The 26,414-nt window shown below is 45.4% G+C and overlaps 1 protein-coding gene and 1 long non-coding RNA gene across 6 annotated transcripts in view; one reads left to right on the top strand and one right to left on the bottom strand.

Moving 5' to 3' along the window:
- The first annotated feature begins 15,542 nt into the window (after positions 1–15,542).
- On the top strand, positions 15,543–22,785 carry BHLHE40 (basic helix-loop-helix family member e40). The gene is made up of 5 exons (XM_055557004.1): positions 15,543–15,889; positions 16,051–16,120; positions 16,383–16,490; positions 17,510–17,633; positions 18,934–22,785. Exons 1-5 carry the CDS (start codon positions 15,810–15,812, stop codon positions 19,788–19,790), a joined length of 1,239 nt encoding a protein of 412 aa, XP_055412979.1. The 5' UTR covers positions 15,543–15,809; the 3' UTR covers positions 19,791–22,785.
- The window catches only part of LOC129634757 (uncharacterized), a 34,510-nt gene continuing 26,830 nt past the window's right edge, over positions 18,735–26,414 (bottom strand). For all 5 annotated transcript variants that reach the window (XR_008705873.1, XR_008705875.1, XR_008705871.1 and 2 more), the window contains exon 4: positions 18,735–18,938. This is a non-coding gene — a long non-coding RNA (uncharacterized LOC129634757). The remainder of the gene's footprint in view (positions 18,939–26,414) is intronic.

Genomic DNA, 26,414 nt, shown 5'->3' with positions numbered 1-26,414 from the left:
CAGCTGGCCACCAGATCAGATGTCTAAACTAACCAGGATTATCTAAAAACTTTTATTTTATTAAAAAAAAATACTGGACAATTGTTTGAATTGTTCAAGTTTCAGCACCACATAGACAAAAACCGCAGAACCCTGAACACCTCCACAGAACTGCATGATTCTTTGTGTGATGAATTTATGCAGGTTAATTCTAAAAACTTCAATAACTTTTCTTAGATTCTAAAGGTAGGTAATTTAAAATGAGTCTCATTTTCTTCTAGTCATCACAATTCTTATAAACATGAATTCATATTCCTCAGAATCTACTTATCTTTTATATATACTTTAAAAGCTAAAACTTAAGATTTTATCTACTTATTCAAAAAAACAAAAAACATCTGTTGGGTTATTCTAGACAACATCACCATACTGGGGAAGGGTGACATAGGTCAATGTTAACCATTTTCTGGGCGAAAAGCTAAGGGCTCTAAAATTGCTTCCCTGCTTGCTGGTCCAAAGAACAACCAAAAGTTTGTACAGAACATACACCCAGTCTTAGAATCTGAGGTCACCTTCAGTACATTTTTCAGAGAAAATAACTGTACTACTAACGTCCAAACTACATCTATGTGACAAAATGCTTGGATACGCTATGTGTGCTCAGTTGTGTCCAACTCTTCGCAACCCCATGGACTGTAGCCCACCAGGCTCCCCTCCCCGGTCCATGGAATTCTCCAGGCAGGAATACCAAGGAATGGGATGAGAGTTCCTCCTCTAGAGATCTTACCAACCCAGGAATCAAATCCACATCTCCTGTGTCTCCTGAACTGGCAGGCAGATTCTTTACCACTGAACCACCTACTGGCACTCTACTAAGGAAAATACATAGAATCAACAAATATTAATAGAATCATTACCACGTGCCAGGCACTGTCAACAGCATTTTAAACACATTGTCTAGTTTGATCCTCAGAATGACTCTGAGGTAGCTATTATCATCACCCCACTTTACAGATGAGCAAACTGAAACTTTAAGTAAGTCGCACAAGTCTCTCACATCCATGTCAGTCTCATTGCACCAAAGGACTGGCTAACCTCTAACAATACTACCCAGTTTTCTTGGGCCTCATAACCTTATTTATCAATCCCTGTTTAATGAAAGCCTTACTCTTTGAGAGCACTGGTCAGTCACAAACCTGTCCCTGTCGTGGTAGAAAAGAAAGCGTACAACTCAAGAAAACAAACAGTATGAGTGAGGTCTGAAGAAACTTGGTGTAAGTACTTAAGACAACAAATTATTTTCCACTTCAAATGTACTTGTTTGTAAGGGAAAAAAAGCATGATCATTTCAAATAATTCTGTCTACTCATTGAACAGTTGTCCAAAGGAAATGCATGCAATATTCACCTGACCTAGTTCAAGTTTCTTATATCCTTCAAAGGAATAAAATCAACCATGAGAACTGTAAGCTTCTTGAATCCAGTCATGACAGTTTTGTTCATGTGTGTCTAGTACATGGAAAACTCTCAGTACAATCTTCCCTCAGAATCCACAAGGGACTTGCTCTAGGACACCTCCTACCCACACGAATATCAAAATCTGAGGAACCTCAAGTCCCTTATATAAAATAGTGTGAGTGAAAGTAAAAGTCGTTCAGTCGTGTCCAACTCTGCGACCCCAAGGAATTCCCCAGGCCAGAATACTGGAGTGGGTAGCCTTTCCCTTCTCCATGGGATCTTCCCAACCCAGGGATAGAACCCAGGTCTCCTGCGTTGAAGGTGGATTCTTTACCAGCTGAGCCACAATTTGCATATAACCTAAGCACCTCGTCTTGTCAATTTTAAATCATCTGCAGATTACTTATGACACTGAACACAATGTAAATGCTATGTAAATAGTTGACAGTTAGAGGCAGATTCAAGTTTTGCTTTTTGGAACTTTTTGGAATTTTGAGGGATGTGTTGAATCTGCAGATGTGGAACCCACAGATACAGAGCTGACTGCAAATGTTTTTGTTAAATAAATACTGCAATCCCTTAAATTTTCTTTAATTAGTGGCTTACCTGGTGTCTTAGGTGGTAAAGCATCTGCCTGCCATGCAGGAGACCTGGGTTTGATCCCTGGGTCAGGAAGATCCCATGGAGAAGGGAATGTCTACCCACTCCAGTATTCTTGCCTGGGAAATCCCATGGACAGAGGAGTTCATGGGGTCACAAAGAGTCAGACATGACTAAGCAACTAACACACACACACACACACACACGTACCTCTCAAACTACCTCCCTCTGTATGTCTATGAGAGGTAAAGTTTTATTAATTAAATCTTTTTCTTCCGCTGGTTTGCAATTATTTTCTAGATTTCTCCATGTTTTCTTACTAACAAGATGGTCTGGACCCTAATCATCTTTCTTTGATATCAGTGCTGCACTGCTAGACACAGAAAATGAGAGGAAAATGTCTCTCTCCTGTTGATGCACGAATACGTTCTGTATATAATGTAAGATGGATAGCTAAAATCAGAGCTATAAAATTTCAGTTGGTAAGAAGAGTCTGGTGGAAACAAAAAAACCTGGTCATTGGAAAGGGTGGTGGGATTCAGATGCTAATTTATAACCATTGTCTGCTCTTGTCATTGCTGGAACTACTCAGATAGCCAAACTTGGCGGGGCTCCCTAATGCTACCCAAACCCTCTCCCCACATCCTCTCCCCATCCTTCCCTCGCTGTGGAGCAGGTGCTCCAGGGACTTAAGCAGGCCTGAGAGCAGGGCTGTAAAAAGTGTGGTTCCTTATGGCAATGAACTGCCTCTGACCCTAGCTTCCAGCATGGCAGCTGCCCACTTCAAGGAAAACTTAAACCTCCACCAAAGAAGCCACTTTGATGAATTACAAGCTGCCTCTCACACATTTCCTGAATACTAAAATAACACTTTTCTCTATACCTTGCATGACTCTAAGTTCCATTTTTATCACCAAATCAAAAAATGAAGGTGTACATTTTCTTGTTTAGTCACGAAGTCGTGTCCAACTCTTTTGCAACCCCATGGACTGTGGCTCGCCAGGCTTCTCTGTCCATGGGATTTCCCAGGCAAGAATGCTGATGTGGGTTGTCATTCCCTTTTCCAGAGTATCTTCCCAATTCAGGGATCAAACCCACATCTCCAACATTAGCAGGCAGATCTTTACTCCTGAACTACCAGGAAGACCTTGCTACTCACATATCATGAGTATGATCTGGGAGCTTCATTAGAAATGCAGAATCTCAAGCCTAACCCCTGACCCAGTAGGAGAGAATCTCAATTGTAACAAGATGTCCAGGAGATTTGTATGTAGAGTAAAATGTGAAAATCACTGCCCTAAGAGATATATGAGGGAGGGGGATATTCTCTAAAAGACGAAAACGGCACACTTTGGTGCAAGTCCTTTCTCCAAAATAAATGTCACTTGTTGGGTGCCCAAAGCACCTCTTCTTCGACTCTCTTTCTCTGTGTGTGTGTGATTAGCACACGAGCACCTATTTGACAGACTAGAGTTCAAACCTTTACTATCCTTTATTTTGTCAACTCCCTGTACTGGCTTCGTCTTTCAAATCTTTGGTTACTACCAATTGGTTTCTTCCTTCTGATCCCTACACACCTTTTCACCTCTAGTAAGAGGCAGTTATCAGGATTTCCTTGGTAGTCCAGTGGTTAAGAATATGCCTTGCTATGCAGGAGATGTGGATTCAATCCCTGGCTGGGGACCTAAGATCCCACACGCACAGAGCAACTAAGCACTGCCACCACAGCTACTGAGCTCGCGCGCCGCACAGAGCGAGTCTGTGCACTGCAGGAAGCGATTCCGCAGGACACAGTGGCTGAGACTCCATGCAGGGAAATAACTACACAAATAAAATAAAAAACCCTCTCACTTCGGGGGAAAAACAAGAGGCAGTTATCTGGGGGATTTCTGCTTACAGATCAGATGTAAAGGGTTACAAGAGACTGTTGTTCTCACCCTAACAATCAAAACAAACCAGGAAAGCCCAAAATAATCATCAATTTTTAAAACCCATCAGAGAAATTGAGGCCACCAATTAACCTAAATGAACTAAACTCAAAATGACAAGCTGTACACAGGAGAGAAGAGACCCAGAGCCATTTTCGCCTCTGGTGAAATGGCAGAAGGAAAAAGAGTTTGTGGTTGGTGGAGATAAGGAGAATTCAGCTGAAGTTTCACCAAACTGGTCACAGCTGCCCATGGACTGAGAAGCTGTAGCCACAAAGCTAATCTACACCTACCTATCTAACCTGTCCCAGGAGACATCACACGGAGATAGAAGTAGTTCACTGAAGCTGGTGGCAGGGAAGAAGGGCTGAGAAGGAATCCCTGAGGCATTTGAGGCTTTCACAGAGATTAGGGAGCTGCTAAGACCTACAGGGAACAAAAAGTCTGGAAGACTTTAGGGGTGCAGAAAGCAGGAGGCAAAAGTCAAAGAGAAATAAAAAAGCTAGCAGTTGGGAAGTAAAGCAAAGAGCGACTTCCCACAAGTCTGAAATCTCCTAACTTGGTTTTGAAGAATAGGCAGGTCTCAAGAATCTTGACAGTGCTCAGATCCCAGGCCCTGATGAAGGGAAAGTCCTATCTTACCCTCAAAACACTTGAAAGTGGTAGTGAAGTGAATCAAAGTAAAGCTACAATTAAGCCCAGATCCTGATCAAGTATAGGTCACACTGACTCAGCCTCTCATATTAGAAAAGAATTGTTTTGGGAGGTCACTATTACTTACTTTGAGGTTTCCCAGGTGGTGCAGAATCTGCCTGCCAATGAAAGAGATCCCAGAGATGCAGGTTCAATCCCTGGGTCAGGGAGATCCCCTGGAGAAGGAAATGGCAACTTGCTCCAGTATTCTTGCCTGGAGAATTACATGGACAGAGGAACCTGGTGGGTGACAATCCATGGGGTCACAGAGTTGAACACGACTCAGCACGCATGCACACACACTCACTTTACTTACTCTGTACTCTTTTTTTTTTTTCCTATAAATATTCAACGTGCAATAAGAAATTCAAGATCTATGGGAAAATAAGAAAATGCGTCTCATGGTTAATATAGAAGAGAAACAATAGAACCAGAGACAGCTCAGAGGCTGAAATGATCAAACTAGTATTACAGCACAAAATTCCTATGATATAAAACTATCAAAATATCTCATGGAAAGGAAGGCAATGTGCATGAAGAGATGGGGAATTTCATCAGAGTAATGGAAACCAGAAAAAAACAACCACATGGAAATGCTAGAAATGAAAGAGACATAATATCACAAATAAATTCATTACATAAGCTTAGTTGCTGACTCAACAGCAGAGGAAACTGAACATCTGATAACGTTTGGGCTGCTGCTGCTGCTGCTGCTAAGTCGCTTCAGTCATGTCCGACTCTGTGTGACCCCATAAACAGTAGCCCACCAGGCTCCCCCGTCCCTGGGATTCTCCAGGCAAGAACACAGGAGTGGGTTGCCATTTCCTTCTCCAATGCATGAAAATGAAAAGTGAAAGGGAAGTCGCTCAGTCTTGTCCGACTCTTAGCGACCCCATGGACTGTAGCCTACCAGACTTCTCCATCCATGGGATTTTCCAGAAAGAGTACTGGAGTGGGGTGCCACTGCCTTCTCCGAACGTTTGGGCTACTTTCCAACAATTCAACATACATGTAAATAGTGAAAAGAAATAAGAGAAGAAGGACAACGTGGCAGAAGAAATCATTGAAACTTTATTGGCTAACACTCACCCAAACTGGTGAAAAATATCAAGTCACAGAACCAAGAAACTCAGCACACCCCAAGTAGAATAAATATAGAGAAAACCACACCTAAATAAATCTAGCCAGACTGTTGAAAAGTAACAGCAAGTGAAACCTGAAAAGCAGCCAGAGGGGAACAGAAGACATAAATTTTAGGCTAAAGATATAAATAACAGGTGACTCTTGAGTAGAATCAATGGAGGCCAGAAGAAAATAGAACCTCTTTAAAATGCTAAAAGAATAACGCTGTCAAATTCCATATCCAGTGAAAATATATTTCAAATATACTTCAAAAATGAAATAAAGTCATTATCAGAAAGAAAATTTGGGAGAATTCATCTCCAGCAGACCAACACTACAAGAAAAGCTAACATTTGCTTTTCAGAATGAACAGAAAGGAAACCAGAAGGAAACTCATATCTGCAGGAAGAAGTGAAGAGTATCAAAAAGGATAAGTGTATGGGTAAATGTCAAAGACCTTTTCAAAGTAATATGTTTTCATCTTTGTCTATCTATCTGTGTACGAAGAATATTTTAGAGGACTGCTGACTGTTTTGGGCTTCCCTGGTGGATCTGATGGTAAAAGAATCTGCCTGCAGTGAGGGAGACCCAAGTTTGATCCCTGGGTCAGGAAGATCCTCTGGAGAAGGGAACGGCTACCCACTCCAGTATTCTTGCCTGAAGAGCCTGGTGGGCTACGGTCCATGAGGTCAAAAACAGTTGGACACGACTGACTGACTGTTTAAAGCAAGTAACAATAGGGACTTCCCTGGCAATTCAGTGGTTAAGACTGTGCCTCTATTGTTGGGGGCATAGGTTCGATCCCTGGTTGGAGAACTAAGAGCCCACATACCACAAGCATGGCCAAAAATCAAACAAACACCAACATTTTGAAATTTATAGCATATTACAGGTAAAATGTAAAATAACAATAGCATAAGGGTCAAGAGGAAGAATAAAAAGAATTGTTATAAGGTTTTTACACAACCATCAAGTTGTATAGAAGCACTTTGTAGTGTATTATTTGAAGGTAGGCTGTGATAACTTAAAGATACAGAGCATAACCTTTAGAGCTGAAATATCTATCTTCAGCATCTGAGAACTTATCAGACATGCAAATTTTGAGCTCAATCACAGACCTACTGAATAAGAAACTTCGGGTATGGCCCAGAAATCTGTGTTTTAATAAGACCTCCAGCTGTTTCTAACACAGGTAAAATTTAAGAACCACTGCTCAACAATAGCCCCTAGAATATACCATAAAGAAGTGTACTTAAACACAGAAGATAAGATGGAATGATTAAAAAAATTCAACATATCCAAAGGAGGCAGGAAAATCTGAATAGAAACAAAGCATAAATGAGATAAGCAGAAAACAAGTACCAAGATGGGAGATTTAAACCCAACCATATTAATAATTATCTCAAATATATTAAACACTCCAATCAAAAGGCAGATTGTTAAATTAATATAAAAACAAAATCCAACAATAGGCTGTTTATAAACATACAATTCAATTATAAAGACACAGGTTGAACTTCCCTGGTGGTGCAGTGGAGAAGAATCTGCCTGCCAATGCAGGGGACATGGGTTCGAACCCTGGTCCAGGAAGATTCTACATGCTGTGGGGAACTAAAGCCCATGTGCCACAACTACTGAGCCCCTGTGACACAGCTACTGAAACCCATGAGCTCCAGGGCCCAAACACCACAACTACTGAGCCCCTGTGCTGCAAGTACTGAAGCCCACGTGCCTGGAACCGGTGCTCCACAGCACGAGAAGCTACCACAGTGAGAAGCCTGTGCACAGCAAAAGAGAGTAGCCCCTTTCACTGCCATGAGAGAAACCCAGCACGCAGCAACAAAGACCCAAAGCAGCCAAAAATAAATAACGTGGTTTTTTTTTTTAAAAAGACACAGGTTGAAAGCGTAAGGGGAGAAAGAACATACATTATGCCAACACTAAATATAAAAAAACACATAAAGCTATATTAATATCAGAAAAGGCATACTTCAGGACAAGAATATTACTGAAAGGACTTCCCTGGTGGTCCAACAGTTAAGAATCCGCCTTGGAAAGCAGCAAATGTGAGTTTCATCCTTGATTGAGAACTAAGATCCCACATGCCATAGAGCAACTAAGCTTGAGAGCTGCAACTACTGAACCCAAGCACCACAACGAGAGAGAAGGCCACACACCACAATAAAAAATCTCACACGCTGCAACTAAGACCCAAGGTAGCCATGAATAAATATTTTAAAAAGAGTATTACTGAAGAGAAAGGGGGAAACTTTTAATGAGAGAATAAAATTATCAAGAAGACTTATCAATCCAAAATGTGCAGGCAACTATGAACACAGTTCCAAGATGTATAAAGCGGAAGTTGACAGAAATGTACAAATCTACAATTATAGTTGGAGAGATTTTAACACTTCTATTTTGGACAAAAAAATCAGCATAGAGATATCTTTGCAACTCCGTGGACTGTAGCCGGCCAGGCTCCTCAGTCCATGGGATTTTCCAGGCAAGAATACTGGAGTAGGTTGCCATTTCCTTTTCCAGGGAATCGTCCCACCCCAGGGATCAAACCCAGGGCTCCTGCACTGCAGGCTGACTCTTTACCATCTGAGCCACTAGGGAAGCCCTTATTTGAACAGCACTATCAACCAACTTGACCCAAAAGACTTGATAAAGTATTGCACTCAACAACTACAGCATACATATTTTTTCCAAACCCACAGGAAACATTCATCAAGCTAGACTATATGCTCAGCAATGAAAGATAGCTTAATAAATGTCAAAGAATTAAAATCAAATTGAGTATACCTTCTGACTCAAAACTAATAAATTAGAAACCGATATAGAAAGATACCTGGCATTACACACCTATTTGGACAAGCTAAAGTTTAAAACATTAGTTGCTCAGTCGTGTCTGACTCTCTGCAACCTCATGGACTATAGCCCACCAGGCTTTACTGTTCATGGGATTCTCTAGTCAAGGATATTAGAGTGGGTTGCCATTCCCTTCTCCAGGGGATCTTCCCAACCCAGGGATGGAACCCTGGTCTCCTGCATTGCAGGCAGATTCTTTACTATTGGAAGGACTGATTTTGAAGCTGATATAAAGAGCCAACTCACAGGAAAAGACCCTGATGGTGGGAAAGACCGAGGGCAGGAGGAGAAGGGGGCAATAGAGGATGAGATGGTTGGATGGCATCATCGACTCAATGGACATTGAGTTTGAGCAAACTCTGGGAGATAGTAAAGGACCTGGAAGCTTGGCGTGCCGCAGTTCATGGGGTTGCAAAGAGTCAGAGATGACTGGGTGACTGAACAACAAGTTTAAAAAAAAACAATTGTGACAAGACCAAATACTGGTTGGGACACAGAGAAACTAGATCTCTCAAACATTGCAACTGGGAATGTAAAATGGTACAGCTACTCTGGCTAGTAGTTTGTCATTTTCTTAAAAACCAAATGCACATTACTATATGAGGAATTACACTCCTGGGCATTTATCCTAGAGAAGAAAGCTTTTTGTGTCTACCCAAAAGCATGTAGAAAAAGGTTCACAGTAGGTTTATTTCTAATAGCAGGAAAAAATGGAACTCAAATGACCTTGAGGGGATGAATAATTGAATAAATTGTGGCACATCTACAGCATGGAATATCACTCATCAATAACAAGGGAACTTCCTAGTGGGACTTTCTTGGTGGTCCAGTACCTAAGACTCTGTGCTCCCAATGCCTGTGCTCCATTCCTGGTCAGGGAACTAGATTCCACGTGCAGTAACAAAAAGATCCCACATGCCACAACTAAGACTTGGCACAGCCAAAAAAGTAAATGACAAAAAAATATTAAAAAAAAAAAAGAGACTTAATATTGATACACACAACCTCTTGGATGGATCTCAAGAGGCTTACACTGAGCAGAAAAAAATTCAACCTCAAACAGTTACATACCACAGGATTCCATGTTTATAACATTCTTAACATGATATTACAAATAGAGAACATTCTAGTGGTTGCCAGACACTAGGACTGGGAAAAGAGAACAGGTCTGATAACAAAGAGGCAGCAGCTGGGGACTTTGTAGTGATATGACAGTTTTGCATCTTGATGAGTTGGTTGTTACACTAATCAACGCGTGTGATAAAATTACATAGAACTCTATTCACACACACAAAAGTGAATGCATGGAAAACTGGTAAAAACTGAAAACTCTCTGTAATTTGTATGTATGTTAATTTCCTTGTTTGAATATTGTGTTATAGTTATGTAAGATGTTACCACTGGGGGAAATTGGGTGAAGGATACATGCAATTTCTCTATATTATTTTCATAACTTCCTGTGGCTCTCTAGTTATTTTAAAAGAAAAAGGAAAAAGTTATCTGGAAAATTTACAAATATTTGGGAATTAAACAATACCCTTCTAAATAACCTGTGAATCAAATAAAAGTCACAAAGACTAATATAACATATTTTGACCTGAATGATAAGGAAAACACAAATACTAACTACTGTGGAATGCTGGGAAAACAGGGCTTAGAGGAAATTTTCTAGCTTTGGATATTTATAATAAGAAGACAGGTTTAAGATCAATGATAATATTTTACATCTAAAGAAACTAGAAAAAGTAGAACAAGTTAAATATAAAATAACCAAAAGAAAAGGAATAAGAAAAATAAGAGGAAATTGATAAAATATAAGATAGCAGAGTAAATCAATAAATTCAAAATTCTGGATAATTGCAAAAATTAATATAATTAATTGATAAGTCTCTTGGTAAGATGATCTAGAAAAAAAGAAAAACATTTTAAAAGAAGTAAAAATGATTTGTGACTATAGATTACATAAACATTAAAAGGATAACACTATCCAATATACTGACAACTTTAAAGATAATAGACAAATTTCATGGAAAAAAATTACCAAAGCTGATAAAAGAAGAAATAAAAATGTTAAATAGCCTGAAATTTATTAAAATGTATTCATGGTAAAAGCATTCCCCCCCACAAAAAACCTCTAGGCCCAATGAGCTTCTCCTACTATTTAAGAAAGAAATAGTACCAACCCCACTTAATATCTTTCAGAAAAGAGATAGGATATTTCCCAAATTGTTTTATGAGACTAGCATTATTTTGATGCTAAAACCTGACAAAGATTACAAAAAAAAAAAAAAAGAAAGAAAGAAAAACTCAGGTAATTTCCCTTCACGATCATAGACATGAAAATCCTTAATATATATTATTAGCTAATTAAATCTAACCATAAAAATAAGGGTAACACATTGATCACAATAGGCTTACCTCAGGAATTCAAGGTTGATTGAACACTAAAATTGTAATTCATGATATTAACAGAATGAAAGAGAAAAGCCACATGGCTGTTCTGTTGGATGCAGAAAAAGTATCTGACAAATTCAACATCCTTTTATGATAAACTTTGTGAGCAAACTAACAATAGCAGAAAACTTCCTTAACTGGATGAAGGAACCAACACATAACATGATGCATATCAACAAAACTCTGAATATTTTACTCCTACAATTGAACATAAAGCAAGGATGTCCTGAAAGGAGACACCATTTGAACTCATTCATCTGAATACACCACTGAACTCATCCAGGACCAGCAGCTGTATTTAACATTTCTATAAGTGATGTGGAAGATCTGCAAGTGTGTAGGTGCCATTGATGTCTTTCTGGTGGGACAAGACAAAATGTCAGCACTCTCTCAACTGCAGAGCATGTTTCCAAATTGTTGATCAGGATGTATTGATGGATCGAAAACTCAATTTAGTAAGTAAAGGCCAAAATATTCTTTAAAATTTACTAGACAAGACTAGAAAATGTTAGAATGAATATCAAAGAGAAATTATTTTGTAAATGTTTTGTCTGAAATCCATTAGGCTGGCTTTTTCCTAAATGGTGAAATTTTTTCAGCGAGCAATGGCTGCTCAGAGTATGGGAAAGAGAATAGTGGTTGTAAATATTGGTAGTGATCCCAACCAAGCCTTGACTGCCCTGTGTTTCAATATACTTCTGGGAGTGTGTGTGAGTGTTTGTACATGTTGAGTCATGATGTAAAATGTATTTCTTACTGTCAACTGTGGTAGAAAAAAAATTGTGAGACTTCATCAACTTGCAAAAAGTGATGATGTATGTATGTGTGGATATATGCAGGGGTCTGTGGGTTCTAATTGCCTGCTAGGAGGAGCCTGCCTAACTATTTCCAACACACAGCATCAGACCACCAAAATGTTGAGCCTCACTAGTAAAGAAAAATCTTGTCCTTACTTGTCCAAAAATATGATCTCTGCACACTGAGAAGAAACAAAACAGAGGCGAGGGCTACCAACTATCAGGATTACCCAGTGCAGCTGCCCAGTGCTGCCTGGCAACACTCTAGAGGATGCTTTCACACAGACTGCAATGTGAATGGCTCCCCCTGGAGTTGAGCAGTGCACAACCCAAAGAGCCCTACTAGCAGCCTCAAGTATAGGGATTAAGAGCTCAAGCTTTGGAGTCCAACAAACCTGGGGTTCAATTCCAGATCTAATCTCAGGCTATATAACCTGAGGCAGGTAATTTAACCTCCCTGAGCCTCAAATTCCTCAAGAGGATACATTATATATTCCTGGGCATTGTTCAGTGCCCAGCACATTGTTGTTCTCATTAAATGTGTTAAACAAACATAAAAATGAGCTAATGACTGCCCAATAAGGTGGTGGTGAGAAGTAAATGAACGTGTACAGTGTTTTTACATTCAGTCTAAAAACTAGCACACGGTAAGCACTAAACCAGCTATCTACAAAAGATGACAAACTGAAATATTAAGATTCTTCAGGATGAAAAGATGCATGAGGAGAAGGAATTATTTTGTTTATTTCAATAAAAAATAATCATAAGCTTTGAGAGAAGAGAAGCATTAAAAGTAATATAACCTGGTACAGTAGCACTTCGGTAAGGTGGGGATAATCCTTGATGCTTGAGAGTACATTTGGAACAAACAAAACGTAGGAAACGATCCATTTTGCTATTTCCCATTGTAGGTCAGGTAAGGGCAAAAAGTAAAGATAACTTCAAAGCATTCTAGGAATGACACTGAGCTCTGAGCCATGGAATCTGAACTGTTTGGGTTCACTCCTGGTTGGGGGGAGGGGTATGCTGGGGGAGAGTGACCGCTGGGGGGATATGTGTTCCATCCTTCTCCTGTACTTATTTCCTGGGGCAACAGTGGCCCAGACGCAGTCATGACAACTCTTCATTCACCCCTATTAAATTCTCACAATGGAGCAGGTCACCCTAGACTGAAAGCACAAACCCAGAACTGACTCCTGTCCCCTCCTGCCTGTGGTCCTGCTTGCCCCCTTCCTGGCAGGAAGCCGCATCACCTCCAGAGAAATGGCTGATAACACAAGCCAGCAAAAGTAAGTTCTAGGACAGAGGGATGCTGAGCCCCCAGGCGAGGTCAGGCCAGTCAGCACTTAGAAAAGGAGGCACTTCTCACACTTGCTAATGAGTTTGACGCTTGCGAAACATAAACAGGAAGTGGGAGCTCTCCAAAGCGACCTGAAGGAAATCCACTCCCAGTTTGGTCAACGTGTGAATCCCAGATCTCTAGGTTGTCAAGGACACTGCCAATTAAGACTGAGCCCACCCCTACCCGCCCCCTCAACTGCACCCGAGGCTGATCTTCACCAGGTTCCAGCACTGACCCCGTTTTGTTGTTGTTGTTGTTGTTTTTTCAATCCTTCCCACAGCCAGGTCACTCGGCAGCAGGGTGACTGACCCGAGGCGCGGTGGGAAAGGCTCACAGTCATCTCTCAACTCCCCGAACTTACAGGGCAGGGCAGCACAGAGGTCAGTGAAATCCCCAGCCAGGCCTTATTTTAGTCATGAATTTCCACTGGCTCCCTCCTCTGACAGCATCAGCGCTGCTCACAGAGCAGGCTTGGAGTTTCAGCTGTTTTCCCTGCTCCAGGCAGAGTTAGAAGGTCACAGAGGCCGGACTTTTCCGGGGGAGTAGGTGGGGGCCTCGGGCGGTCTCAGTGAGATTGCAGAGATCTGGAGCCGCTTGGAGGAGGCCCTTCTGCCCCAGGCTCCGGGCGATGGGTTAACGTCCTCCTCTCCTCCTCTGCCCAGACATTGTGGTTCACATTAAATTTTAAAAAAGAATTTTTTTTAATACCAAAAAAATTTTTTTAAGCCCACACTTTCTATCTTTTCTTCTTCCCTCTCTCTGCCAGCAGCACCGATACAATTTTCCCAGTACTGCCTTCCCTTCATTTCCCAGGGCAAGCCTTTCTCAGAGGCTCCTGTGAATTTAAGAGCGGCATCTGTGTTCGATTCACCTACAGTGTATCTGGCAGCGTATCTAAGCACAACGCCTGGCACAGGGTAGGGGGCTCAACCAATGCTTGTCGAGTGAATGAACACTAAGACGTCAGCGTGATGGGTAGTTTTTCCAAGTCTCTCTTTTCCATCCTGCCCCGGCTGCAGACCGCACAATGCGCTGCAGAAGTCCCCGGCAGGAGGGAGATGGCCGACCCCGACCCCCGGGAGCTCCTGTGCTTGGGGTCTCGGTCCCCGGCCGGGGCACAAGGGCTCGCAGTCAGGACCAATGCGGCCCAAGCCCAGGCCAGGTGAAGTGTCACGCCCCGCGCTGCCGCAGGGCAAGCGCCGCTGCTGCGTTGTGTAACGTTGCAGCCCAAGGGGAGGGGACCCGGGCGCCTCTGCTCCAGTGGGGGCAGAGGAGGGAGGAAACGCAGGGCACCGTGCCCGGTCTCTTTCTGTGCTTGATCAGCCTAAGTGTGGCCCGGGGAGGGGGGTGGGGGCACTGGGGCACCCTGGGGGGTGCGCAAGTGGGTGTCCGCCGGCACGCAGACTGTGCCCCGGGACCGCAGCTCCAAAGGAGCCAGGGACCCGCGGCGCACAGCCTAGCGGGTCAGGTGCGCGCAGCGTGCTCCGCGGCGGCCTCGCCTGCCCCTGCGCTTGGCTGCCAGCCCGCTTCCCATGGGGTGACATCCGCCCCGCCCCTCCTCGGCCCCTCCCCACGGCGGGCGATTCCTGGACTCGGGGCCGAGGGGTGGGGGCAGGGAAGCCGGCGCGGAAAGAAACCCCAGCCTCTGGGGAAGGCAGGGGGGCCGGGCGACTCCCTCCGCTGCGCGCTGGTTCCTCTGAGCGGGCCGCGCGGGGGGAGGAGGAGGAAGAGGGCTGGGCTGGAGCGAGCGAGGGGATATTCCTCTCCCGGCTTGAGTCAGACGCGGGCGGATCCGTCCTCCCCCGTTCCCTCCCAGGAGACGGGAACTTACTTCATTTCCCTGGGGCAGGTTCGCCCACGTTACCAACCTCCCCCCACCACCTCCCTGGCCCCCTGGCCCCCTCCAGCTTCCGCGCCCCCCGCCCAGCTAGGCAGGACCCAGACTGCCCTGCCAACCCCCTCTTCGGGGAAAGGCAGCCGCAGACACCTGGGGGCCGGGGCTGGGGGTGGGGGCTCCCTCGCAGTCGCGGGAGCGTTGTCCAACACGTGAGACTCATGTGATGAAGCCGGGGGAGGGCGGGCAGGTCGCTCCTTCCCTCCCCGGCAGCGGCCAGACGTGCCTGGAGTCACAGGGTAGAACACGTAGCTCCAACCCACCCACTCGCTCCCATTTAACCCAGCCCGCAGCCTCTCCATTACTCCTCGGCTCCCCCCCCATCCCCCCCCCCACTCCGCCCTAACCGCCCCCCCCCCCCCTCGCGCTCCCTCCCGCCTCCCCGCCCGCCCCACTTCTCATTCACTTGGCTCGCACCGCGCAGACGGCACTGGGAGCACACACCGCCAGTCTGTGCGCAGAGCCGGAGCCAGAGGCCGCGGGTACACCATGCACGCCCCCAACTGAAGCAGCACCTCAAAGCCGCAGCTCTTCGCAGCCCAGCGGATTTCAGAGAGCTCTGACTCAGAGGAAACCCTGCGGAGAGACCCCCGAAACCTCCTCCACGACAGTCCTCACCCGACGCTCCACCACTGCAGACAGGAGCGCAGAGTGGCCCCGGCTCGCAGCGCAATGGAGCGGATCCCCAGCGCGCAACCGCCCCCCACTTGCCTGCCCAAAGCGCCAGGACTGGAGCCCGGAGACCTATCAGGGTAAGTTGGTACCCCTGGCCCCTTCAAGCCTCAACTCCAGTCCTGCCTTCTGCGCGGCTTTCAACTCCAAGTAGTTCTGGGTGCATCCGGGGGTTCTTGCCAGTCAGGGTTCCTGCAACCGATGCGCAAGTCATGACCCTTCCTCGTCCCTCTCCCTGCAGGATGGATTTTGCCCATATGTACCAAGTGTACAAGTCGAGGCGGGGAATAAAGCGGAGCGAGGACAGCAAGGTAAGAGCACCGCGCCCCTGTGGACCCCAGGCCCTCGCACGCGCTGAGTTTCCAATAAAAGTTTTCTCACTTTAAGGTTGGAGGGGGCTATGCAAGGTGTGGGCCCTGTGCCTCTACTGAGTGGCTTGGAGGAGAAGGAGCAGATAGGGTTCTGGGTGTGACTCTGCTCCACTGCCGGGACTCCTCTGCCGCGGGGTGGGGAAGGAGAAGCGCTTCTCACCTCCTTCCTCCCGCGCCCACCATCTCTCCGTGCGCTTTGCAGGAGACCTACAAACTGCCGCACCGGCTCATCGAGAAAAAGAGACGTGACCGGATTAATGAGTGCATCGCCCAGCTGAAGGATCTCCTCCCCGAACATCTCAAACTTACAGTAAGTGAGAAGCTGGCCCCTCTCCAAACCAGCTCCTCTGCCCAAAGGGCGGGCGAGGGTCACCCGCCGCCTGCAGGCTCCGCCAGGAACTGCAGACCAGATGGCTGGATCCTAGCTAGTGGCTGGCTCTGTTTGGGGGTACCCGTCTCCAGCCTCAGAATTTTCTGGCAACCTCGTGCAAATGAGATAAGAATCATTTGTACTTGTCCAGCTTGGCACCAACACCAGCCGGCCTTCCTTTGCTAGAGTTTAAGGTGATTCTCAGGGTTCTCCTTTTCCCACATTGGGCAAATCCAGCAACCCACTTTTTTTTTTTTTTTTAACCCCCTTCCCCGAATCCCTTTTTAAAATAAGAGGACTTGTTTTGATGTGTCACTTTTTTTTTTTTTTTTTTTTTTTTACGTCCTGTCCCTTCTTGGCGATCCTCAATAGATTACTAGTGTGGCAGCCTTTGGTTGGGGAAAGAAGAAAAAAGTAGAATTTAGGAGAAAAACTAGTATTTAGGAAGGAACAAAAAAGCGTAGATGAGCTAGAAGTTATGACAGGGTGTCAGGAAAGAAACTAGGGAAAGCCTCTTGGCTGCCAGACACAGTAGAAGTCTCTACTAGGGTTGACACCACTGCAGAGAAATGTTATCTCCGGATTCCCCTGAGTTAAGGTCAGCAACGGCTGCTGGAAAAATTTATCTGTCAAAGCTTTCTCTTGAGCTAGCTGCTGCTTCCAAAATGCATCCAAAGATGGGGGACACTTGTTTGCTGTCCTCTAATCAAAAATATATGCATATATACGTATTTTTAAACATCATCTATAAACTTAAAACTTAATTTAGCCAACCAGGAACAGTTTTTTTATCCTCCTTTAGAGACATTCAGTGGTGGTGGTTTAGTCCCTTAGTAGTGTCCGACTCTTGCGACCCCATGGAGTGTAGCCCAGGCGACTGACAAATCTCATGGCTAATTAGTATCCCAGAGGTGGGACTTCTCTGAGCTCACTGCTGACCGAGGCTCTTTTTATTCCAGACTTTGGGTCACTTGGAAAAAGCAGTGGTTCTTGAACTTACCTTGAAGCATGTGAAAGCATTAACAAACCTAATTGATCAACAACAGCAGAAAATCATTGCCCTGCAGAGCGGTCTGCAAGCTGGTGAGTACCATGTCTGGCTATCATCTCCTTAGAGTTCTAGCACAAATAGAGAGCCTGTGAGCTCAACATCTGGTATAAGAAACATTCCTGCAACAAATTGCCTATGCATGTTAGTTGGGGGAGATGCTGTTTTATCTTTCCTAAAAGGTCAGACTTTTCATTTGGAATGCTGCTGTGTGCCACCTGGCATGAATACATATTAGTCAAATGGTGAAATATTTCTGTGGCATTTTGGCTTAAGAGTTTCTGGGGTTCTGGGAGTCCCCCCCTACTTTGAAAATGCCAAGGCACCTATAATTTGCATCGTGGGTGTTTTACAGTTGTTTTCCTTAGCCCTGTTTCACTGGAGAATAAATCATGGGTATGCCCCAGTGTTTTAATGTTTCTCCACTTCCTTATCCCTCGGTGTGTGGTATGAACCTGGCAGGATGACAGCAGTAGTTTTTCCTGCATTTCATGTGGTTCCCTGAATAGCCACTAGGTATCTCGGTGAATTACACAATCTAACGAAACCACTGAAGTTTCATCACCCATTTCTACGGACTTCCAGAGAATCACAGTCATCTAACCGTCTGGTCTCACCCATTCCAAATAATCCTGTACAAACGAGGGAGAAATTCCTCTACCCACTCCCTCATTCCTCTCTCCCCTCCTTTCCAAACTAGTACACTGAGAATCACAAAAACCTAGCAAGTCGTTCTGCCAGTTGCCTCATTGAAAACAGAAAGATGATCATACCTAACTTCCTGGGGATCATGGACAGACTATATGAGAAAGACCTAGAAATAGCCTTTAAATATAGCAGCATGACTGCAACTTGTATAAGCCATTGAAAATAAGCATACTTTAGGTGACATGGTTCCTTCATTCTCATTTTTTGGCTGGTCACTGTCCATCTCGCTATGATGATGATGATGTTCTGTAAATTGACTCTGGTTATGAGCACACTAGGATGATTATGGCTGTGTCACTTATAATGAAAACTCAAGAATTCCTTATAAATGCAACAAGAGGGGGAACCATCTGTCTCTATTAAATGTGGTCTATGCCTATGATATTATACGGCCATTACAAATCATATTTTCTCTCTGACAGGTAGAATTATGGATGATTTTTAGTTTATTCTTTATACTTTTTGGTGTAATTCAAATTTCCCCCGATCATATTACTTTTGGAGTTAGAAATACAATCAGCAAATGCTATTAACGAAAAGGAAAGCCCCGGGATCTTTGGAACCTAGGTATCCATGTGAACCACAGAGCCTTCTGAAATGTCTTCCTTTGCATCTGTGTTGATCCAGGTGATCTGTCGGGGAGAAATGTGGAAGCAGGTCAAGAGATGTTCTGCTCAGGTTTCCAGACATGCGCCCGGGAGGTGCTTCAGTACCTGGCCAAGCATGAGAATACTCGGGACCTGAAATCTTCACAGCTTGTCACCCACCTCCACCGTGTGGTCTCCGAGCTTCTACAGGGCGGTACTTCCAGGAAGCCGTCAGACCCAGCCCCCAAAGCAATGGACTTTAAGGAGAAACCCAGCTCCCTGGCCAAAGGCTCCGAAGGCCCAGGCAAAAACTGTGTGCCAGTCATCCAGCGAACTTTCGCCCACTCGAGCGGCGAGCAGAGTGGCAGTGATACGGACACAGACAGCGGCTACGGAGGAGAATCGGAGAAGAGTGAGCTGCGTGTCGAGCAGCCATACTTCAAAAGCGATCATGGACGCAGGTTCACCATGGGAGAAAGGATCAGTGCTATTAAGCAAGAATCCGAAGAACCCCCCATGAAAAAGAGCAGAATGCAGCTCTCTGATGATGAAGGCCCTTTCACTAGCACTGACCTGATCAGCTCCCCGTTCCTGGGCCCACACCCGCACCAGCCTCCCTTCTGCCTGCCCTTCTACCTGATCCCACCGTCAGCAACTGCCTACTTGCCAATGCTGGAGAAGTGCTGGTACCCCACGTCTGTCCCAGTGTTATACCAAGGCCTCAATGCCTCTGCCGCAGCCCTCAGCAGCTTCATGAACCCAGACAAGATCTCGGCCCCCTTGCTCATGCCCCAGAGACTCCCTTCTCCCCTGCCGACCCATCCTGCCATCGACTCTTCTGCCCTGCTCCAAGCTCTGAAGCAGATCCCCCCTTTAAACTTAGAAACCAAAGACTAAACTATTTAGGGGATCCTGCTGCTTTGCTTTCCTTCCTCCCTACTTCCAAAAAAACAAAAAATGTGTTTGTGAGTGCAGCGAGATTGTTCCAGTGTGTATGCCAAGATCATTTGAGGCAGGGAGAGAAGATTCAGGTGTGTGTGTGTGTGTGTGCGTGCGTGTGTAACTATGCATTGTGTGTTGGTATGGGACGTTAAAGCTCCTTTGGGCATAGGGAACTTGTGAAGGATTGCCTGACATCAGGAGACTTAGAGGGGATTGTCTCAGACCTCTGGGCCTTTCCCCTCCCAGAGAGTAGCCCCTTCTGATACAAAGCAGCTGAATCTCCAAAAGCTGCAAAGTCTTGATCTGTGAGTCAGTCTCCACTTTGGGAGCCGGGTCTGTGGCTTTGAGAAAAAGGTACTTTCAAAAGAGGGCTTTCCAGAGTGCTGTTCCCAGCCAGTTCTGATGACCCCACCCTTCTCCCTTATGTTGTCGCCGTGACTCACCGTATGGGCAGAGGGCAGCCAGACTGAACTTTCTCCAAAGTGGTGAGGTAGCAGACACTGGCATAGCACGGTAGTGGTTTGGGGAGGTTTCCGCAGGTCTGCTCCCCACCCCTGCCTCAGATGAATAAAGAGAATGTAGTTCCCTACTCAGGCTTTCCTAGTGATTCGCTTCCTAAGGAACTGAAAAGAGCCCCCTGGTACAAGCCTAGCTGCCAGAGGAGGAGGGAGGAATCCCCTGGGACTCTGGCACCTGCTTCTAGTCTCACCTGGAAACAAGCCTCGCTGTCCAGGGAACCAAACCAGGGTCTGAGAGATGCAGGCACCTGCTTGCCAAGCACCCTGAAGTGCACAAAAGCATTTCAGCAAGCAAAGCCAGACTCGGTTATCAGCTCTAACCTAAAACTCCTTTTAACCAAGCTTAGCTTCTTAAAAGCCTAACCAGCCCTTGGCACAGCAAGACCCTTTCTGCAGTCTAATTCCCCTCGCCCAATAGTACATGGAGTGTCCTTCCTGATAAAAGGATTCTGTCTCCTTGAAAAGATGTTTTATTTTTGGTCCAGAGTACTTTTCTGACTTGTCCAGCTAGCCCTGCACCAGCTTTTCGAAATGCACTATGCTTAATCGCTGATTGTGTTTTAACTTTTTCTTTTCCTGTTTTTATTTTGGTATAAAGTCATTGCCTTTATTTGTAAAACTGTTATAAATATATATTATATAAATATATTAAAAAGGAAAATGTTTCAGATGTTTATTTGTATAATTACTTGATCTACAAAAGTGAGAAAAATGAATGTATTCCTGTTTTTGAAGAGAAGAATAATTTTTTTTTTCTCTAGGGAGAGGTACAGTGTTTATATTTTGGAGCCTCCTGAAGGTGTGAAATTGTAAATATTTTTATCTATGAGTCAATGTTAAGTAGTTGTTTTAAAATACTTAATAAAATAATCCTTTTCCTGTGGAAGAGAAAGATGGTCTCCTACATGTTTAAAATAACTCTTAAGGGTGTGATATGGCTATCTCTTGCTCTCCCCTCTTGACTGAAGGCAACAACTAGTTAACCTTGGTGTAATTTCATTCAGCTTTTCCTGTAACTCGCATTCAGACAGAATAAGCTTAGTCAATTTAGTAGGTAAATATTTGTTTCATTGTTTTCTTAAACTAACCCCTGCCAGATGTTCACAATCACCCTACACCTCTTTCCAAAGTTCAGCAAAAAGCTTGTTTCCCCCAGTCTGCTTTTGTCATGGTCCTTAGAACTTGACAGAAAATAAGCGTCTAAAATCATGGGCCTCAATGTCTGGGGAGCTTGCTGGAGGGGTAGGCACATTGAAAGAAGATTTAATGGGTTATTATGCAATAATAATTACTGCTGGGGATAGCACCTCTGCCAAGGAGGTCTAACTTGTTCAAGTTTAGCAAGGTCTAATGGATTTGCCATATCCTGTCCTATTGCTGCTGAAGGCAACATTCCATGATTATTTTCTACATCCTTCCTGGACTTCCTCTCACTGGGTGTGTTTGTGTGTGAATGAATATTGGTGTTCCTTAGTCAAGTGCTCTTAGGAAAAAGAAAAGAAAAAATTCCATGGGAAAAGAAGTGGGAAATGACCAGGTTGGTGAGCGTTTCTGCCTGCCGCTTTCTCCCTCTCAGAGGTGTCCTGATGTTTCCTGATGGCCAGTGCCCGGCTCACCACACTTCAGATCCCCAAGCATCTTCCAGAACCCTCTGGCTGTCTGGAGCCCATGCAGGGAACCTGCCCCCAGGGAGTTCTCAGCCAGGCAGAGACGCCACCTGCCCTTGGTGTCTGTCTGCTTCAAATGTCACCTTCCCTGTCTGCTGATGAGCCAGCAGAGGCGAGTGAGCGTTGCCTGGCTTGAGATGTCCCCAGGCAGCATGTGTCTTGGGAGGAGTCAGGAGATGAGCTGGTGGTCTGATCAATGAACTGGCAGTCTGGCATCTCCCCCCTCACTCCTGTCTTTGATTCACCAAAAAAGGACTCAGCCCCGTCTGACACATCTGTAGCAAGCAAACAGCAAACTCCGCACCAGCCTCTTTCTCCCAGTAACTTAGGGACTGGCGCTCCTGTTCTCCTGCTTATTAAGCTGTGAATTGCCCCGTGAGTTGCTAAGCTCTTCTGGATAGACATTTTGGGTAAAAACCTAAATAAATCAAGTTTATCTTGGGGATGGAGCAGGGGGTTGAAATCAAGGCCAGAATCTTCTTGCCTGTCCCCCTCTCCTCCCCAGTTGGTGACTCAAGGGAATAGCTGTGGGGGCAGAGGGAAGTGGTTGCGGCACCCTGAACTAAAAAGGGTTTGAGGGTTCCATACAGCGTCAACCCAGAATCCCCTGGCTGGAGTCTATCAGACACCCCTCAGAGGGGCAGCCCTCCCTCTGCCTTCTTCTCTGCTTCTAGCTTGCCCTTGACCTTCTTTCCAGGCCGGTGCCAGCAGGTTCCAAGCGGTTCAGAGAGAGATGCGGAAGGAGGGGTTCGCACTCCAAGTCTTTGGCCCCTTCAGGACAAAGAAGACCTCTGTGAAACAGGGGTGTGTGCGCGGGTGAGGGGGTGCAGCTCGGTCTCTGGGGCCGGGGAGCGGACACTGGGGATCTGGCCGCCTTCAGACAGGGCGTGAGCCTCCTCCGGGCTGCCGGGATGGGCTCACCCAGCGCTGACCCGCCTCGCCTGTTGACACAACGTCACGTTTCCGACTGCAGCCCTTTCATGTGCGGCCCGCGGCTAAATGCGGCTGCCGGTTCCTGGAAGCAGACGTGCCTGGCACCGCGTCAGCAGAAACCTGATCCCCGGGGAAGCTTGGCACGGCCACGGGCTCGCTCGGCCCCCAGAATAGGGCCTGGCAGCGGGCGCTGGGCAGCAACCCCCTCAGGCCCTGCAGGAGGGAATCCGAGCACTCTCCCGCGGGGGGAAGGGAGGGCTGGGTGGGGTACGGAGCTGGATTTAAGCAGGGCGTTGGAACAGGAGCCTAATTATCTAGAAGCTCGAAGCTTCCCACGGGTCATCGCTCATTAATGAAGCCTAACAACCGAGAAGTACCATTATGGTTGCTATTATACTTTACATTTTAGAGAGAAGTAAAAACGGGATCAGAGAGGGGAGTTAACTTGCAGACGGTCACACAGCTTCCGAGTCACTAAACCATTATTGGAATGGTGACTGTGTTGGTTTGTGGCTCTTCTTATTCAGAGCCAAAGGAAAGGCTTTCAGAGTCTGGTTGTGAACACTAGTAATAATACCAATACTGTTATTACTAACAGCAAACACTTTGTAGCACTTATTATTTCCCACTCTTCAAATCACTCCCTACACAAAAACTTGATTATCAGGGCAACTCCATGAGGTAGGTTTAATTATTATCTTCCTTATATGGTAGAGAAAAACAGAGAGGCTAAGTAACTTGCATAAAGTCACACAGCTCCAGAAGTGAACTGAAATTTAAAGCTAGGCAATTTGTCTCCAAAGTCTATGTGCTTAACTACTCAACCCCATTGCTCTTCCCTTTAAATAATAGCAATGCCAGCCATAATAATAATAGAAGTAGTGATAACTGTCACACTTACTACCAGATTTTGAGTACTACCCCTAAGCCAGGCAATATATTAAACACTTTATGTGAATTATCTCTACTTCCTATAACAACTGTGAGGGGTAGGTATTAATAAGAAGTGAAAAAACTGGAGCTAAGACAGGAGAAATTTGAGCCTCCTCAGAGGTGACACATTCTGTAAAGGACAGAGCCATGCCCTTTCTCTGGTGTAGAACTACTTCTAAACTGAGCTCTGTGACATGGGCTTGGACATGCAATATCCCATTTAATCCTCAGAATAGTCCCATGGAATAGGTACTAGGATCCCTAGTGCGTGAAGGAGATAACAGGCTCAGGATGAAGTTATTCACCTGAATTTTTATTTGCATCCTTACAAATGTGCCCACATACCATCTCTGATACTTCCCTGGTGGTCCAGTGGCTAAGACACTCTTCTCCCAATGCAGGAGGCCTGGGTTGGATCCCTAGTCAGGGAATTAGATCCCATATGCTGCAACCAAAGATCCTGCACACCGCAACTAGGACTTCATGCGGCCAAATAAATAAATATATTAAAAAAAAATAATTAGCCCCACAGGCAAACTGGGGCATGGTGAGGCAGGTAGGGTGGATGGGTGGGGGCACTTACCAGTTAACTGTGCTGAGAACTAGAATTTGGGTTTGAGGAAATTCTATGTTAAGTTTTCTGGAGTGGGAGGAGGGGGCATTCGTTTTCTCACATCTCTTTTAAGGTTAGGAGAGGGCCAGATAGAAGGGCCTGGGGCAGTAGCTACCTGCAGACCACTTGGGGTGAGACTGGAAGGAGGGAGGGAGGCCATGCTCCCAGCTCTCTTGCTGGAAGGACAACTGTGCCCCCACACCCTGGCTGATCTCTGCGGCCCGTGGTCAGCTCCCCAGTATGTGGCTGGCTAAGGAGGGGTAAGCAAGAGGCCACCTGTCTCTGTAGAAGGGGGCCAGCATCTCAGCTTCCCATGCTGCCAGGTTCCTCCTCAGGCCTTGGAGACCCTTGGAGCTGCCACGAGACAGACTGCACAGAGCTCCCAAGTGGTTTCATGTAAAGACTCTGTGTTAATGGGATCGGTGTGTTCCCCAGAGACCCAGAACTCCCCAAGTGCCACGTGGCATGGAGGGAGGGAAACCTCTGGCCTTCTCACCCCGTTTTTAGCTGGAGCAGCTTCCTTTTTCTCTGTCCTAAATACCATAAAGGTTTGTTCGAACGAGAATTCCACTGCTAAAAAAAAAATCACAAACTGTTTGGAAGGTACCCAACTACAGCCCCTTCCTCGGGCATGGCCTTCACTTCACCCACTTCTTTCTCCAGCATCCAGGAGGAGGCTGGGGCCACTCAAAGCCCACCCCTCGACCCCCCACCCCCACCAACAGGCCAACACCCCCTGTTTATCCCAAGCCATCTGTTTGGCCCGACTACCACAGCAGAACATGAGCTGGGTGAAGCCTCTCCCATTGGCTATGGCAGCCAGCGACACACTGGGCCATCCAGTCTTGTGATGTGCCTGGACTGGGGCCCGGAAGGTTTCTTCCGCTATAGACGGGGCCCTCCCTTCCCGGAGGAATCTTAGCAAAGACACTGAGGTAGGGCAGCAGGGAATGAGTCACCAGGCTGCTAGGTAGGGGGCGGGGTGGATGGCCTCAGGCTGTGGCCAGAGTGTTAGGGACGGCAGGCCTTGGTTAATCCTAGGAGCCCTGCTCTCCCGCCCTACACCCCACCTGTAAGAGTGAAAAGGAAGATACTTGTGTTTGTTTGTTTGTTTGAAGAGCTAATATGGTTTTCTTGGAAACCCCATTATGGATAGTAGATGGAGGTTGAGATTATGCAGAGATCTTTGAGGAATTAAAGTAGGAGAAAAAGGAGAGAATACTACTCCCCTTCCAGGGGGGGAAAAATGTGTGTTTTTAATAAAATATCTAATATTTGGGTACCCTTTGTTTTTACTAAGGAGAATTTAAAACATCTATGAAAGTAGACAGAAACAAAAAGAAAAATGACCCAATTTTTTAAATGGGCAGAGGACTTGAACAGCCATTTCTCCAAGAAGATGTACAGATGGCCAAGAAGCACATGAAAAGATACTCAACATCATTAGTCATCAGGGAAATGCAAATCAAAACCACAATGAGATGCCACTTCACACCCACTAGGATGGCTGCAATAAAGAAAAAACAAAACAGAAAATAACAAGTGTTGTCGAGGATGTGGAGAAATTGGAACCTTCCTACATTGCTAGTGGGAATGTAAAACGGTTCAGCTGCTGTGAAGACAGTTTAGTGATGTCTCAAAAAGTTAAACATAGAACTACCATCTAACTCTGCCATTGCACTCCTAGGTATATACCTCCAAAATACTGACAACAGGTACTCCAACAAGGACACGTACAAGCACGCTCCTAACAGCACCATTTACAATAGCCAAAAGTGGAAACAGACCAAATGTATGTCAACAGAGGAATGGATAAACATAATGTGGTATATAAACACCATGGACTAAAAGGAAGAATGCGGTACATGCTGTATGCTACAATATGTGTACGTAGAATAATACATGCAATAACATG

Source organism: Bubalus kerabau, chromosome 20, assembly GCF_029407905.1.
Source record: "Bubalus kerabau isolate K-KA32 ecotype Philippines breed swamp buffalo chromosome 20, PCC_UOA_SB_1v2, whole genome shotgun sequence".
NCBI classification, from domain to species: domain Eukaryota; kingdom Metazoa; phylum Chordata; class Mammalia; order Artiodactyla; family Bovidae; genus Bubalus; species Bubalus kerabau.
The sequence above is the reverse complement of the archived record's forward strand: the minus strand, read 5'-3'. Positions and strand labels throughout refer to the sequence as shown.